General features: G+C 46.3%; 1 protein-coding gene across 1 annotated transcript in view; it reads right to left on the bottom strand.

The window, feature by feature from the left end:
• Positions 1 to 15,210, bottom strand: part of ACADL (acyl-CoA dehydrogenase long chain) — a 191,907-nt gene that overhangs the window by 157,393 nt on the left and 19,304 nt on the right. Inside the window, exon 3 of the mRNA XM_030210840.1 lies at positions 3,004 to 3,180. Coding sequence (XP_030066700.1) covers positions 3,004 to 3,180 — 177 coding nt within the window. The remainder of the gene's footprint in view (positions 1 to 3,003; positions 3,181 to 15,210) is intronic.

The following is a 15,210-nucleotide window of genomic DNA, read 5'->3' on the forward strand; positions in this document are numbered from 1 at the left end:
GTCCGTGCAGTGTGGATTCCTATCCAGTAGCTGTACCAGAAACCTCCATGTGCGTCTCATGGGCGCTAATAATATATGTCGTTTCCAGTCTTTGGGTACTCTTTGTGTAGTCGCATGTAATAAGTAGTATGGGTGGAGTGGTTTAAATAGCGTTCTTTCTAAGTCCCACGGCGTATATACTTCCGTTCCCATTATCCAATCTGCCATGTGTCTCATCAAACAAGCCCAATTATATCTTCTTAAGTGTGGCATCCCCAACCCCCCAAGTTCCATCCCACCATAAAGTTTCTCCATCTTGAGTTTGGGTTCCCCCCCCCAGCAAAAATGCGAAACCAGCTTGCTAAGTTGTCGAAGTTCTTTATTTTGAATATAGAGTGGTAAGTGTCTTAGGACATATAGAGGTGTATTTTCAAAGCATTAGACTTACAAAGTTCCATAGGTTTCTATGTAACTTTGTAAGTCTAAGTGCTTTGAAAATGAGCCCCATTGCCACATGGGGAAAAGCACCATACCATACATGCTAATCCTACCACTTAATGTCAAAGGTAGATGAGTTGGTCCGATAGTAGTGGGTTATCATATGTTGTGGTTTTTCACAAACAAATAAAATATTTTTAAATGATCTTATCTTATTATTTATTTGTTACATTTGTATCCCACATTTTCCCACCTATTTGCAGGCTCAATGTGGCTTACATAGTACCATAATGGCATTCGCCAAGTCTGGTAAGATCTAGTAATGGGAATGATAAATGAGATGATCAAATTTGCAGATGATACAAAACTATTCAAAGCTATTAAACTGCATGCACATTTCATGAAATTGCAAGAGGACTTTGGGAGACTGGAAGAATGGGCATTCAAATGGCAGATAAAATTGAATGTGGACTAGTGCAAAGTAATGCACACTTTGAAAAACAACCCAAACTATAGCTATATGATGCTTGGTTCCACATTAGGAATCACCACTGAGAAAAAGAATATAGATGTCATCATGGATGATATGTTGAAATCTCCTGTTCCGTGTGCGGCAGCAGCAAAAAAAGCAAACAGAATATTGGGAATTATTAGGAAAGAAATACAGATTTAAACAAAGAATATAATAATGCTTCTGTAAAGCTTTACTGTAAGACTGCACCATGAGTATTGTGTGCAATTCTGGTCACCATATCTCAAAAAAAGATATAGAGATGCATTTTCAAAGCACACAGATTTACAAACTTACATATCTTACTATGAGGGACATTTTCAATATGACATCTAAATCAGACTTTGGATGTCTTGCTGAAAACCTCCAAAAATCAAGTGGTAAACATGGCATTTTCAAACCTGAAAAACATCTTATCTTTTTGTTTCAAAAACAGCCATGTCCTAGATATTTTGTGCTTAGTCTCTCTCTCTTTTTGGATCATTTTTGAAAAAAAAAATGTCCAAGTGAAAAATGCACTAAATCAAACCACTGGGATGTAGGAGGAACTAGTATTCTTAGTAGACTGGCCACAGAGACATCCAGGCAGAGCAGTGGAGCACTGCAGTGGACTTCACACAAAAGGTCCCAGGTACACATCTCACCCTCACCCCCTTATACTGTATGTTGAGCCCTCCAAAATCCACCAAAAACCTACTGTACACAACTACAATAGCCCTTATGCCTGCAGGTGTCACCAATATGTGGGTACAGTAAGTTCGTGGGTTTTGGGGGGCTGACAATTTCCACCATAACTGTAACAGTTAAGAGTGAATTATGGGCCTAGGTCCCCTTCTCCACAGTGCACTGCACCAACCACTAGACCAGTCCAGGGACCTGCTTGCTGCTCTAACTGGACTGACTATATCATCTGAAGCTTTCGTAGAGGATTGTATGTACTGTTTCAGTCACATCTTTGGGGGGTGGGAGGGGGTCAGTGACCACTGGGGGAGTAAGGGGGTGTTATTCCATTATTCCTCCAGTGGTCATTTGGACATTTAGAGCACTTTTTTGTGGCTTAATTAATAATACGGGTCTAGACCAACACATCCAATTTTTAGCTCTGGATGCTTTTGTTTTGTTCCATTATGGCAGAGAAATGTCCAAGTGTTAGGAATGCCCAAATCCTGTCCTTAACACGCCCGTGACACACATTCTTGTGATTTGGACGCACTGCAAACGAACAGCATAGAAAAACATCTAAAAAAATGGGTTCTGAAAACAGCGATTTGGATGTTCGAGAGAAAAAGGTTTATGCCACTTTTTGGATGTTTTTAAACTCTTTCAAAAATAAGCCCCTATGTAACTTTGTAAGTCTATGTGCTTTGAAAATGAGCACCATAGTGGAACTGGAAAAGAACAGGGAAGAGCAACCAAAATGATTAAGGAGATAGATTGACTTTCGTGCGAGGAAAGGCTAAAGATGTTAAGAATCTTCAGCTTGGAGAAGAGACAGCTAAGGCAAGATACGATAAGAGGTCTATAAAATCCTGAATGGAGTGGAAAGGGTAAATGCAAATAGATTGTTTACTCTTTCAAAATGTACATAGATTAGGGGACACTCCATGAATTTACATTTAGCATTTTTAATACAAATTAGAAAAAATATTTTTCACTCAGTGTATAGTTAAGCCCTGGAACTCATTGCTGGAGCAAGTAGTAAAAGCAGTTAATGCTACTGCGTGTTATTTTTTTGTTTTGAAAGGTGTAGACAAGTTTCTAGAGAAAACGTCCATAAGCTATTACTAAAGTAGACCTATGGAAAGCCACTGCTTATTCCTAGGGTCAAGTATCACGGAATCTTGCTACTTTTTGGGAGTCTACCAGGTACTTGTGACCTGGACTGACCCTTGGTCTGACCCAGTAGGTCCACTTTTATGTTGTTACGAAAAACAATAGAACTATAAAAACTACCCCCCCCCCCCCCCCAAAAAAAAAAAAAAAAAACCCCAAAAACCTATTTAACTGGCCAGGCATGGCAGATAAGATAAAAGAATGTAAAGTTGGACAAATGTGATGTTGTGCAATGTCCTTACTGTGTATGATGTGGAACCACTTCCTCCTGGAAGAACCTCCGCACACTCTGTCTGAATATATCATGGTCTGTTGAGAAGATCCGCCGTGTTCCGATGTCCATTAAATTTCTGGCAGATGAGGTTTCCAAGCGGCTCGTTCTCTTGTCCTCATCTTGATGCTTCTGGCTGTGCTGGAATCTAGACATAATAAATAATATTAGAATGGCTATATCATAGGAGATCCAAATTACTGATTAGAGCACATGAAAAGACTGTAAAGCCCACTAAGGGACTCTTTCATTAAACCGCGCGATTCCTGTGCAGCAAATGCGACACAGCCCAATGCAACAGGGCCCAACAGGCTGCAGAACATTTGCCGTGCTGGGAATCGCTAGCACAGTTTAGTAAAAGGGGCCCTAAGTTCCCTGCCCAAATCAACAGATATACTCGTCAATTTCACACTACTCCAAAAACCTCTCCCAATTGTTCAGATATACAATGCAAGCACCTAGGGCCATAATAACCAAGCCTCCAGTTCTGCTAGCTCTGGCATTCTGACTTTAGTTGTGGTTGGCTTCCAATCATTTTTAGCACCTTACAAAATCTGTCTAACATGTCAATGACAACTGCAATAAACAGCAGACCTGCAGCAAAATTCCTCAGGAGCAACCAGTAGTATATGGCAAAGTAGTAATCAAGAGATGACACACTAGGAAATAAAGCTGGGAGACGAATGTATGATTGACACAGGAAAGGATTCTATATGCTTAACAAAAACATATTAGAGTTATAATGTTTAGGACTTCATATAAAAAGTGGGTTTTCTCCATAATGCTTTATAAAATCTTTATATCATTGTACCTTATATTCTGTTGTTTAGAAAATATTATTTGAAATGCATTAAAAATCCTTCACTGATCTACACAATATACTCTCAAGATAAAAGAAAAATCACAGAAATATTCAAAAATTAGGAATAAGACAAAACATTTTGACTGCATAAGTCTTCACATGCCTTGACTCAATACTTGCTGGAAGCCCCAAATGTAGCAGTAACAGCCATGAGTCATTTAGGATAAATCAGTTTGCACAGAAGGATGGTGCAGTTTTGCCTATTATTTTCGGTAGACTAGCTCAAATGCTTTCAAATTGGCTGAGTATCTTTGTGGACTGCAGTTCTCAAGTCTGTCACTACTGGAGTTCAGGAAGCCAGAGAGGCCAAGCCTCATCCATATCCTTCACCAACTTTTCCCTGTCCTATCTGAACAGCAGCAGCAGGCCCTGAAAGGACAGCTGACAGAGAAGTTTCTTGGAAGCAGCGTCTGCAGCTCAATGGCACAACCACAACAAATGACGGACCCACCACATAGGACACCACCAACCAGGATGGAAGGATGGTAGCCAGAAAGGCCATGCCCGACTCCAGCTGAGACACCTAAGGGACATAAAACCAAAGTAGCATCACCCAGCCATGTAACCTCCACAAATGGCAGCCTTCACGCTTGCTGCCTCAGAGGTGAACCCCAGCCTAAGTTGCTGCTCCACTCGCTTCTCATGAGTTTCCTGAGAGTTAAGCCCCCTTGCACTTGAACAGCAGTCTTTTTTGTCACCACTACTTTGGGGTACTTCCAGTACCTTTCCACCTCCTCAAGGGCAAATAGATACAGGCAAATCCAGGGCCCTGCCCCCTTCAAAAGACCCATCCATGGCCTTCCACTCTATCAACATCATGCAAGAGAGTATCTTGTGAAGTGGAAAATGCTTCATGGGCCCTGCCAGTCCTTCCAAAAGAGGGTCACTTCATTGGGGTTGGCTGTGGGAGATCTGGAGAGCCCAAGGAACTCCAAAACATCAGTAAAACAAGCTCTTCATGTCTAAAAAGCTGGCTCAAATGGGACCGCTCTTGATTTTCCATCTCCTCCCTAGGAGGAGAATCCAGCTGCAATTCAAATCTGAAGCAGAATGAGTTTGAGAGACCCTCCAGCGGCCACTCTGTGCAACCTGGTCCCCCCCCCCCCCCCCCGTTATGCTTGGCCCGTACAGTGGGGCCCTAGCAGAGGCCCCTCCGCTGGCTAAAGTGCCAGCCTCCACCTGCAGGGCTTGCTTAAAATTTTGAGTTAAGCTCCAGAGCCAAAAGGGGCTAGGGACCCTCCTCCCAACAGCCAGACCCAGGATGAGTAGGATAGAAACACCCTTAATCCCCGATGGGTGCTGTGAGGTATCCTGCTGCAAGGAAATTGCAGAAGGAGAATAAACTGCATTTTCCAACATGGCTGCCATAGACATCGGGACCGAGGGTCCCAAGGACTTCATGCAGGGATCCTGCACAGCAGTTTGGACGGCTCCCCAACCCTGGGACCATCACCAAAGTTTGAAACGGTTCATCACAGGAGGAGCACAGAGCCAGCAGCTATTCCCAGCTGCCAACTTTTGCAGAGAAAACAGCATATGCCGGCAGGCATGACTAACTTTGTGGGTAGCACGTGCAAGCATGCCTCTTCGCTCGGGCTGATTTAGGCCTGGGACACTGGCATCTCCGCTATTCCCTTGCTCACTGTGGGTGTGCACTCTCTTTTCTTTTTAAAAAAGAAAAGGCAGATTAAAAAAAAAAAAACTCATTTAGCTTTATTCCCTTAAGAAGGAAATAAATCTAAACCAGAAAAAGCCAATGTTTTTGTTGTTGACCTACTTAGGGAGCTGCAGAGGAGTCTGGAGGAAGGACACCCAAAACAGGGCATACAGTAACAAGGGAGGGAGGATGGGACCTTGACCCCTCTGGCAGGGTCCCAAGGAGCTGATCTAACGCCTCACCCAGTGGCCAGTAAAATGCAGAACTGGGAGGGCAGCAGAGCTATGCGCCACGCTCAACCAGGTCCAGTCCTCGGAATCAGGGGATCGGCTGTTAGGCTCTATTATACTGTGCAGCCTTGGCCTGGAGATCAGGGAGCTAGGCCAGGGACCAGGAGCACCAGCCTGAACAACTTACCATCTGCTAAAAGAAGAGAAAATACTGGAGTTTTCCACCGAGCACCAGCCCCTTATACCAGTGACTTCATTGGAAAAGATCTTTTTTTTTTTCACTTCCATCTGCTGGTAGGAGGGGATAGCATGTATTCGATCAGAATAGTCCAGCTCCAGATGACAAAAGTTAAATTTCTGCCCGTTCCCAAGCTCGCAGGCGAGGTATCCTCAGGAGCAGACGGACCTGATTCTGAAGCTTGCACTGCATTAGGTCAGGAATATTGACGACCCAGCCCAGACATTGCAGTACTGAGACCACTCTGGCTCTTACATGACAACTCTCTTCTGCAGAGTCTGCTCTGATGAGCCAATCATCGAGGTACGGGAGAACCTGGATACCCTCTCGCCTGAGAAAGGCAGTTACTACCACCATTACCTTGGAAAAGGTTCGGGGAGCTGTGGCAAGGCCCGAAAATGGAAATGTTTTCCCAACACTGCAAACCGGAGGAACCGTTGATGCGGGGGCCATATAGGAATGTGCAAGTAAGCTTCTTTTAGCTCCAGAGATGTGACGAATTCTCCTGGCTGTACCGCCACAATGACGGAGCGCAGGGTTTCCATGTGAAAATGCCGCACTCTTAGTGACTCGTTAACTTTCTTTAAGTCGAGAATGGGCCGAAAAGACCTGCCTTTTCGAGGCACCACAAAATAAATGGAGTAACGTCCGCAGCCGTGTTCGGCGGGAGGCACAGGGATCACCAAGGTGCAACAAGACTTGTAAAGTCTCCTCTACCGCCGCCCGTTTGACGGCAGTACCGCATCGGGACTCCACAAACACGTCTCTCACCAGGGCACCAAATTCCAATCGGTAACCTTCTCTGATCAGGTCCAAGACCCACTGATCTGAGGTAATCTTGGTCCACTCCTCGAGAAAGAGGGAAAGGCGTCCTCCTACAGCTGTAAAGGAGGAGTGGACCGACGTCCCATCATTGTGGAGGACGGCCCTGAACTCCTGGCCTTGAGCCTACCGCTGCGGAGCATTTGTCCGAGCGAAAGGAGTTCCTCTGCTGAAAGCGGGCACATTGAGTACACCCAGCAGAGCGCCCCGGGCGATACCTTCTAGCTTCACGGAAGCGAGGTCTGGAGGGGGGAACCACTTGACCCTTGGAGCGCCACTCTCCGACGGGGAATTTACCCGTCTATGCTTAGCGTGCATCCAACGCTCAGGGGCATCCACGTCTGCCATCAGCCCCGGGCCATCATCAGTCGGAGGGGAACCAGGTAGCAATGCAGTGTCAGACACCTGCGGCAGAGCTCTTTTCAGCATGAAGGCTTTATGTAAAATAAGCACAAACTCGGGGTAGAAAAACTCACCCTGACCTCCCGTCTCCGAATTAGGAGCCACGGGGAACGTAGCTCCTTTGGTAGCCTCGGCCCGAGGTGCCCCTCTGCTCTCAGACTCCTCTGCAACCGCAGGGGTCGAGCCATGCGGCGCTTCCAAGATGGCGCCTGCTGCCAGCTCCATCGAGCGGGAAGAATCATCGCTCGCCATGCTTGTACTGGCTCTACCGTCTAAACAGCACGTTTTATAGAGCCCCACTGCTGATCTGCACTTGCCACAATGGGAACAGCGCTTAACTCCCTCAGCAGCCATCGCCGAAAAAGGCGTAATAAAATTCAAAAAGGCGGCTTCGTGCCAAAATCACCTCGATTGGAACGCCGTCCGCGGGCCCTTCACGGAGGAGCTGAGTACCGCTCTTACCTCAAAGGACTGAGTCCACGAGCTCTGGTCACGCTGCACAGTCAGGAAAAGCCTCAGAAATAGCAGCGCTGAAAAGCGCTTTTTTTTTTTTTTTAACGCTGTGAGGAAAGTTGGAGGCAAACAGCTACAAAGGCACTCCGGAGGCAGAAGAGGGTGGGAAAGGCAGGGAAAGGGCAAACCTATATGCCTGCATCCACACAGGGGGAAGGGTAAGGCAGGGAAAGGGCGAACCTATGTGCCTTTAAAGTGGGCTCCACTTAGCCACAACACCCCTGCTACAACTGGCAAAAGCAAAGGAGCCACCCCAGGCAGAATCTTCAAGGAGCTGAACAAGCTGCGTCCAACCCTGCTGGGAGATAGAGAAATACTGAGAAGCAGATGGAGCTAGCCATCCCAGAGGCACTATGGTTTTCAGTGTTCTTTATCTCCCCCTGCTGGTAGGTGGACACAACCCATTCGTAATGGATTCATCTGCTGCTGATGACAAGGAAGTTTAAGCCTTTCACATTCAATGTACTAATATTAACATGCATCTCCCGCTACCCGTGCCTTCTGCCCTCCCCCTCCCTCAAGCTCCCCACTTCCCCCAGCCCTCCTCCCTCACCCTCCAACCCTTCCCATATTCCAAGAACATGGGCATAAATAATTGAGGCAGTGCCCATTAGCTCAACAGCTTCAGTGATCTCCCCCCACCCACCAGGACCATGACAACACATTAAAACAACACCCACACAGCAATACATCCCCCTGTGGAGCTATGCATTAGATAACCCCTCCCCCCATGCTCATATAAAATCCACAAACACAACCAGACCACTCATCCAACAGAACAGGGTAAAAATATAGATCCCCGTAACATGAAGCCTGCATGACGAATGTCCAGCACTCTCAGGGTAGGCAGATCTCCAAACAGCACCTTCTGTTCAGACAATCAAACAAGAAAGCCCCTTCAAGTGGTTAATCCTTCAGGCGCTTCCTTTGACGAACCGGACAGGTGATGGTCCTTGTGGTCTCGAGGTTTGCCCCACTGTACTTGTTTCCACTTTGGGGCCAGCTGTCTCTGGTCCTTTTTATGCAGCTCTGCTAGCGTTTCTTCCGGGAGATTAGCTACTTGCAACTGCTGCAAAGCTTTCCACGCATCTGCCAGGGATTGGGCCTTTTTAATGACGCCGTTAAAAGTGAATTGCAAGCCACAGGGAAAGGTCGACATATCTGATATTTGCCTCTCACAGAAAGGTCATCACACCCAAGAACTCTCTTCTCCACCAAAGCATGGAAAATCTCAATCCTTAGTGCCGTTGTAAAGCGGACTGCAGCCTCAATAATCTCAGTACTTTCTCTTTAAGTGAAAAATCTACACCACTATATCTCGGGGCAAAATGTCTTGATTAATACCAAGAGCCCTATGCACTTTGTCCAACCTAATGCCAGGGAGTGTTCCGGTACTGGATCCTCAGCTTGTAGAATATGGCAAACAATGTCTTGAACTACCTCTGGGAGAAAGTGGGATGTTTGACCATGGAAAACCAAAGACTGGACAGATGGATTCTTAAAACAGTTGTTTGCACATGATTTTGTATGTACCCTAGACAGAAAGGACTTTTGCGCAGATTTGTGTGCAAAGTCTTTGGCAGCACATTCAAACCCATCTTAATAGAGCTATTGGCTATTCTGTGCAGATGCACACAGTGCACAAAAGGAGGCTGAGCACAACACTGGAGCTTTAACCCAGATCTGAGGAGGCATAAATGCTTTGCTCCTTCTTCCACGATGGTGTTAAGAAATATTTCACACCTCTTTCTTCCATTTACTGCTCTGAGTACAAGGATCCATGCATAATTAAAAAAAAAAATCACAGCTTGAGAGGAGGCATGCTGAAAAAAGAGTAAAGTGCTGGACTGTTGATAAAAGAGCATCAGTACTAGCACTACTAGTACATACGCTTAAAAGCTATTTTGTGCATAAATATTGGCATTTATGCATACAATGACATTCTAGCATCCACTTCGATATATATGCATGCAATCTGATGAAAACCGATACAAATTTGTGCACAAAGCAGTTTCCACTAGCACAGAACCATGCACAAATGCTTCCGGTATGCTCTCCCATGTTAGCACATATTTTCTGCACATGCTTTTGCTTACAGAATTGGGGTGCAGAATTTTTGTGTTATGCTAATGCTAGGAAACTGTCGCGTTCTCGAGGCCCTTGGTATGCTGTCAGGTCCTCGGGGCCGCACTGGGAATCGTGAGCCCTTGGGCCCCTGCCGAGGAGCGGCAGAGGCACGCAAGACCATCTTGGAACCGGACATACAGAAGAACAGGACTGGAACTCGGGATCGGAAGAAGGCAACTGGAACCGGCAGGACAGGATCCGTTTCACCTGCGCTTGACCACCGTTCCGCTAGAGTTGAGCTCTAGCGTGAAGGCGGCCGGCAGGACTTGTAGGACAGGGCCGGAACAGGAGAACTAGAGGACCCACCCTGGGTTTAGGAAACACAAGGGAGACTAGACTAGGAACTAAACTCAGACAGGGAGCTGCTGCACCGCCACTAGCAAGAACCAGAAGGCAGATCAAGGAGACAAGACATACGCAGACTAGCAGGAGCAAAGACTAGGGCAACATGCCAGCAAGGCAGACTGGGGATCAGGGAATACCCAGCGGGTAAACCCACTAGCTAGGAAGCAGCAGGAAACAGGAACCACGCCCTGGCAATAAACACTAGCTAGACAGAGACAGGATTCAGGATACACACTCAGGAAATACAAGCAGGGTAAGCACACAGACTAGGCAAGGCAGGACTCAGGATATACAAACAGGGTAAGCACACAGACTAGGCAAGGCAGGATAGGCAACAGAGCGAACAGAGTAAACCAGGAAGAACAGGCCAAGGGTCTTGGGCCGGCAGCAGAGCAAACAGAGTAAACCAGGAATATCAAGCCAAGGGTCTGAAGCCACAGCCGCTCCACACACCTAGTGGAACTCACAAAGGCTGAGGCTTCACATGCAGACAGAGAACAAACACGGATAGAGGCTTCACCCCCAAACACAGAGTAAGCCAGGAACAGAGGCTTCACCCCAAACACAGAGTAAGCCAGGAACAGAGGCAGGGAAGACCCCCCATGGGAAGACAACAGACACAGAAAGAAGCTGGTCTGGAACCCAGCGAGAGGCTAAGCAGTAGTGCAGCAGACACCTACTAACCTGACCTGGCCTAAGAGCATAACACTTCAATGCAAAGGCACTGAATGCCAGCCCAGCACTTCCTTATGAAGGCTCTCACTGATGAGTCACCAGCAGTAGGACAGAAACAGGAAGTACACTGACCCCAAAGAGAGGCTTGACACACATAGGAAGTGAGCCCACAGGAAAAACAAGCAGCAGTCATCTTGGAAGCTGGCACAGAGGAGGCGGCAGCCATCTTGGAAGAGGCATAGCCCACACAGGTGAGGTCCAGTAAGGCAATCAGCACACAGAGCCAGAAAGAAACTAAGACAGACACAGAGACAAGCAGAAGCCAGCACAGCCACTGACTCCCAGAAACAGGGTAAGTATGAGGGTGGTCACGGCCACAGATGTGACAGAAGCCATGCGTAAAACTCTAATGCAAGGTAACAGTATCAGCCCCTCACTGTTTCAAGGTCAGTCAGTCAGATCTTCTTTAAAGTTTTCAACTTCTTAAACCATAGGTTTGTTATTTTCTTTCTGCTCCTTCTCTAAGGGGCTCATTTTCAAAGCACTTAGACTTACAAAATTCCATAGTAACCTATGGAAGTGCTTTGAAAATACCCCTCTAAGTCTGCTAAGTAGTTTTAGTTCTAAATGCATTATTCACTGATCCAACCAACTATGCATGAGTTTTGTCCTTGCCTTGAAGTTCAAGGGCAACAGTGCTCTGTTTACAAGTTGGTGATCTTGAAAACATTAATATTTTTTCCTCGCTGAGCCGATGGCACTTTGGAAAGCAAAATACCACATATCAAGCTTAGACAGCTTGAATTACACTGACAATCTGCAGAGGTGTATCCATGATAGTCTTAAAATAAGCACTTTTGCACATGAAGTCTGCAGATGGAAGCCAAGGTTATTTCTGCACAAAGCAATAAAGGTAAAATTATGTATCATACCTGATAATTTTCTTTCCATTAATCATAGCTGATCAATCCATAGACTGGTGGGTTGTGTCCATCTACCAGCAGGTGGAGATAGAGAGCAATCCTTTTGCCTCCCTATATGTGGTCATGTGCTGCCGGAAACTCCTCAGTATGTTGATATCAAAGCTCCATCCGCAGGACTCAGCACTTAGAGAATTACACCCACAAAGGGACACTCTGCCCAGCTCACCACCGCCGAAACGGGGAAGGGGAATTAACGCAGCTCATCCCCACACAAGTTGGGGAGGGGAATCCGTCCAGCTCATCCCCGCGGAGCGGGGGAGGGACACCACACCCGCCGATGCGGGGGGATCTGGCTTAGCCTGCAACCGCAACCGTCATCACGTTTAGACGCGAGGGCAGGGCAGAGAGACATGGGCAGAGAGAGATCTACACCGTTACGAACCCTTGAGTGAAGCCACGGAGTCAGATTCAGAACGTTGGATGTGCTTTTTATTATAGTAAGAAGATGTTTTATTTATATATATATATATATATATATATATATATATATATATATATATATGGAATCATAGCAAAGTTAATCAGGTATTTAACCGCAAGTGTCTGGGTTGTTATTGGTCTTATTTATATATGGTTCATCAAACATATAAATGGCAAGTGACCGACTCACCTGCAAATGCGTAGCCTTCCCTCTCTGTCCCGCCCCCGCGTCAAGACATGATGATGGAACAGAGAGGGAAACTTCGCTGAGGAGTGCACCACATGGAAGGGGAGGGAGGGAACCGCCGAGGTCACTACCGCTCCCCTCCCCCACCCCCACCCCCAAGGTCGCTGCCAGCCTCCCTCCACCTGGGCCGGGCCCTCTCTTCTCCACTGAACTTACAGCGCCAAAACTGCAGCAGGCAGATTAGCTCCTGTGCCTTCCTTCCCTGCCTGTGTCCCGCCCTCGCCAACGTTACGTCACACGAGGGCGGGACACAGGCAGGGAAGGAAGGCCGACGGGAGGCGCTCTGCCTGCTGCAGTTTCGGAGGTGAGGCGCTGTACGTTTAATGGAGAGGAGAGGGCCCGGCCCGGGTGGAGGGGGGAGCGGTAGCGGCGACCTCGGGGGGGGGGAGGGGTGGCGACGGGCAGGAGAAATGCTGGACATGGGAGGTCTCAGGAGGGGGGCCTTGGAGCTGGCTGGGAGGGAGGGACGGAGGGGGGGCCTTGGAGCTGGGAGGGAGGGACAGAGGGCCTTGGAGCTGGCAGAGAAAGAAGGAGGATGCTGGACATGGGAGGTCAGAAGGAGGGGGGCCTTGGAGCTGGGAGGGATGGACAGAGGGGGGTCCTTGGAGCTGGGAGTAAAGGAGGGAGGGTGGGAGTTAGACATCAAAATAGAACATACCAATACTCGCCCGTTTTAACGGGCTTAACGGCTAGTATATAAATACACCAATGTGCTGTATTTATATATGAACCACTGAATGCATCATTCTCTTTAAAACAATAAAAACAAAACATGAAAAACCAACTGAAACTGATGATTTAAATTAATCTACTGTGATTTATTTAAATTGCTAAAGAATACACTGCCTATGCACACAACGGGGCTCATTTGCAAAAACACAAAGTTCCATAGGTTACTATACAACTTTGTAAGTACTATGAAAACAGGCCTCTCTATCACTGATGAAACACACACTGTGAACTGAAATGTGCCTTGAAGTCACCAGCTGAGCCATCATTTTACCCTGATTTTGCAAATACCTTAATTCCTGCTCCTGAGACTGCTTCCACCCAGATGCTTTATCCTGAGGTTGCTGTAGGCTTGGCCTTGCCCCTGGAACTTGGACTCTTGCATCATAGATAAGCAGCTTATAATCAACTGCTCATGCCCCAGTCAGAAAATTAAAACAGAAAAGTAACTTAAGAAACCAGTCTATTTAAAACATTTATTACCCAGTATTCTATTCCTTTGGGGACCTATTATTGAAACAAACCTTTTCATGTAAACTGAAGTTGCTGGAGTGGTTGTCTAGAGACAGCAGGATAAATAGCATATTAGTAGGTGGCATCTTCTGAAAGAATCTCAAACTTTCAACAAGTGTGATGAATAAAATCCAGTGAACATAACCAGTGCTTCACATCAATGAGAAAAAGGATGGTATGAACAGAATTCATAATGAATTTCTCTTTAGAGGAATATATTCAGATGTCTAAGATTCTTCGAAAAATATTTGGAGTAGAAACCTGCTTGAGCCTCCTCCGGTTGTCTTGGAAGACATCTCTAGGAGACTTGCTCATCAGGATGTAAGAATGTGATCCCCTAGGAAGACACACCTAATCCCATCAGATTTTCAGGATATCCACAGTGTATATGCATGAGATAGATTTACATACCAAGGAGGAAGTGCATGCAAATCTATCTCATGCCCATGCATTGTGGATATCCTGAAAACCTGATGGGACTAGGTATGTCTCAAGGACTGGGATGAGAAGCACTGCCCTAGAGATCAGTATAAGTGGAGTCCATAGTCCCTACCCAGACACTACCCAGACCACCACCATGTTTACAGTTATTTCTTTCAGGCATCTTTGAAGAGAGTAATGCAGTGTTTCTGTTGGGAAAGGGAACAATTATGCTCTGAATTCTCAAAGAACAAATACAGAATTAGGATGCCCCAACATGTGTGGTTTTTTTTTTTCATCATAGCAAGGTTAATAAGGTTCACAAGTATCTGAAATCATTGGCTGGTACTGTGACAAATACTCCCAGAGCTCAGAATTGGTGTAAAATTATGAGCATACACAGCCCTTCCCAAATGCATGCCTCCACAGGTATTTCTATAGCACAAGAGGTACAACCCTTGGGGATGTACAATTTAATCTGCTCACTACAAAGAACATCTGTTATGGGTAAGCAATTTGCTTTTACCATCAATGAACAGGACTGAATCAGACACATACTGTATATACTCGTCTATAAGTCGATCTCATGTATTAGTGGCGGGCAGTTTAGGACTAAAAATGGCCAGAAATACTGTGACCCTTATATGTCAAGGCTGGGTCCCACATTGCTCCCTCTCCTCTCCAATATCTCTCCTGCCTTTCCCAAACCCACCACATTCCCCTCCCTTCCTATAGCCCACAGCTTCACAGATTTCAACAAGGTCTGAACAGACTTCAGCTAGAAGGAACAGATAAATCATCAGATTTCAGTATGTGAGAATTATATAATTATCCCTCACTGATAAGTCCTCTCTGTCACGATTGTGACTATATTCCCTGTCGGACTTCCTTTGGGGTTCTCCAGCCAAGCCAAGTCTGTTTGTAAATCTTGAAGCCTTGTGAAAATCCTGAAATCCGTTCCAGTCCAGGCTAGTCCATTCCGGGATCCTGTTCCA

The sequence above is a fragment of the Microcaecilia unicolor genome, chromosome 7 (assembly GCF_901765095.1).
Source record: "Microcaecilia unicolor chromosome 7, aMicUni1.1, whole genome shotgun sequence".
NCBI lineage: Eukaryota > Metazoa > Chordata > Amphibia > Gymnophiona > Siphonopidae > Microcaecilia > Microcaecilia unicolor.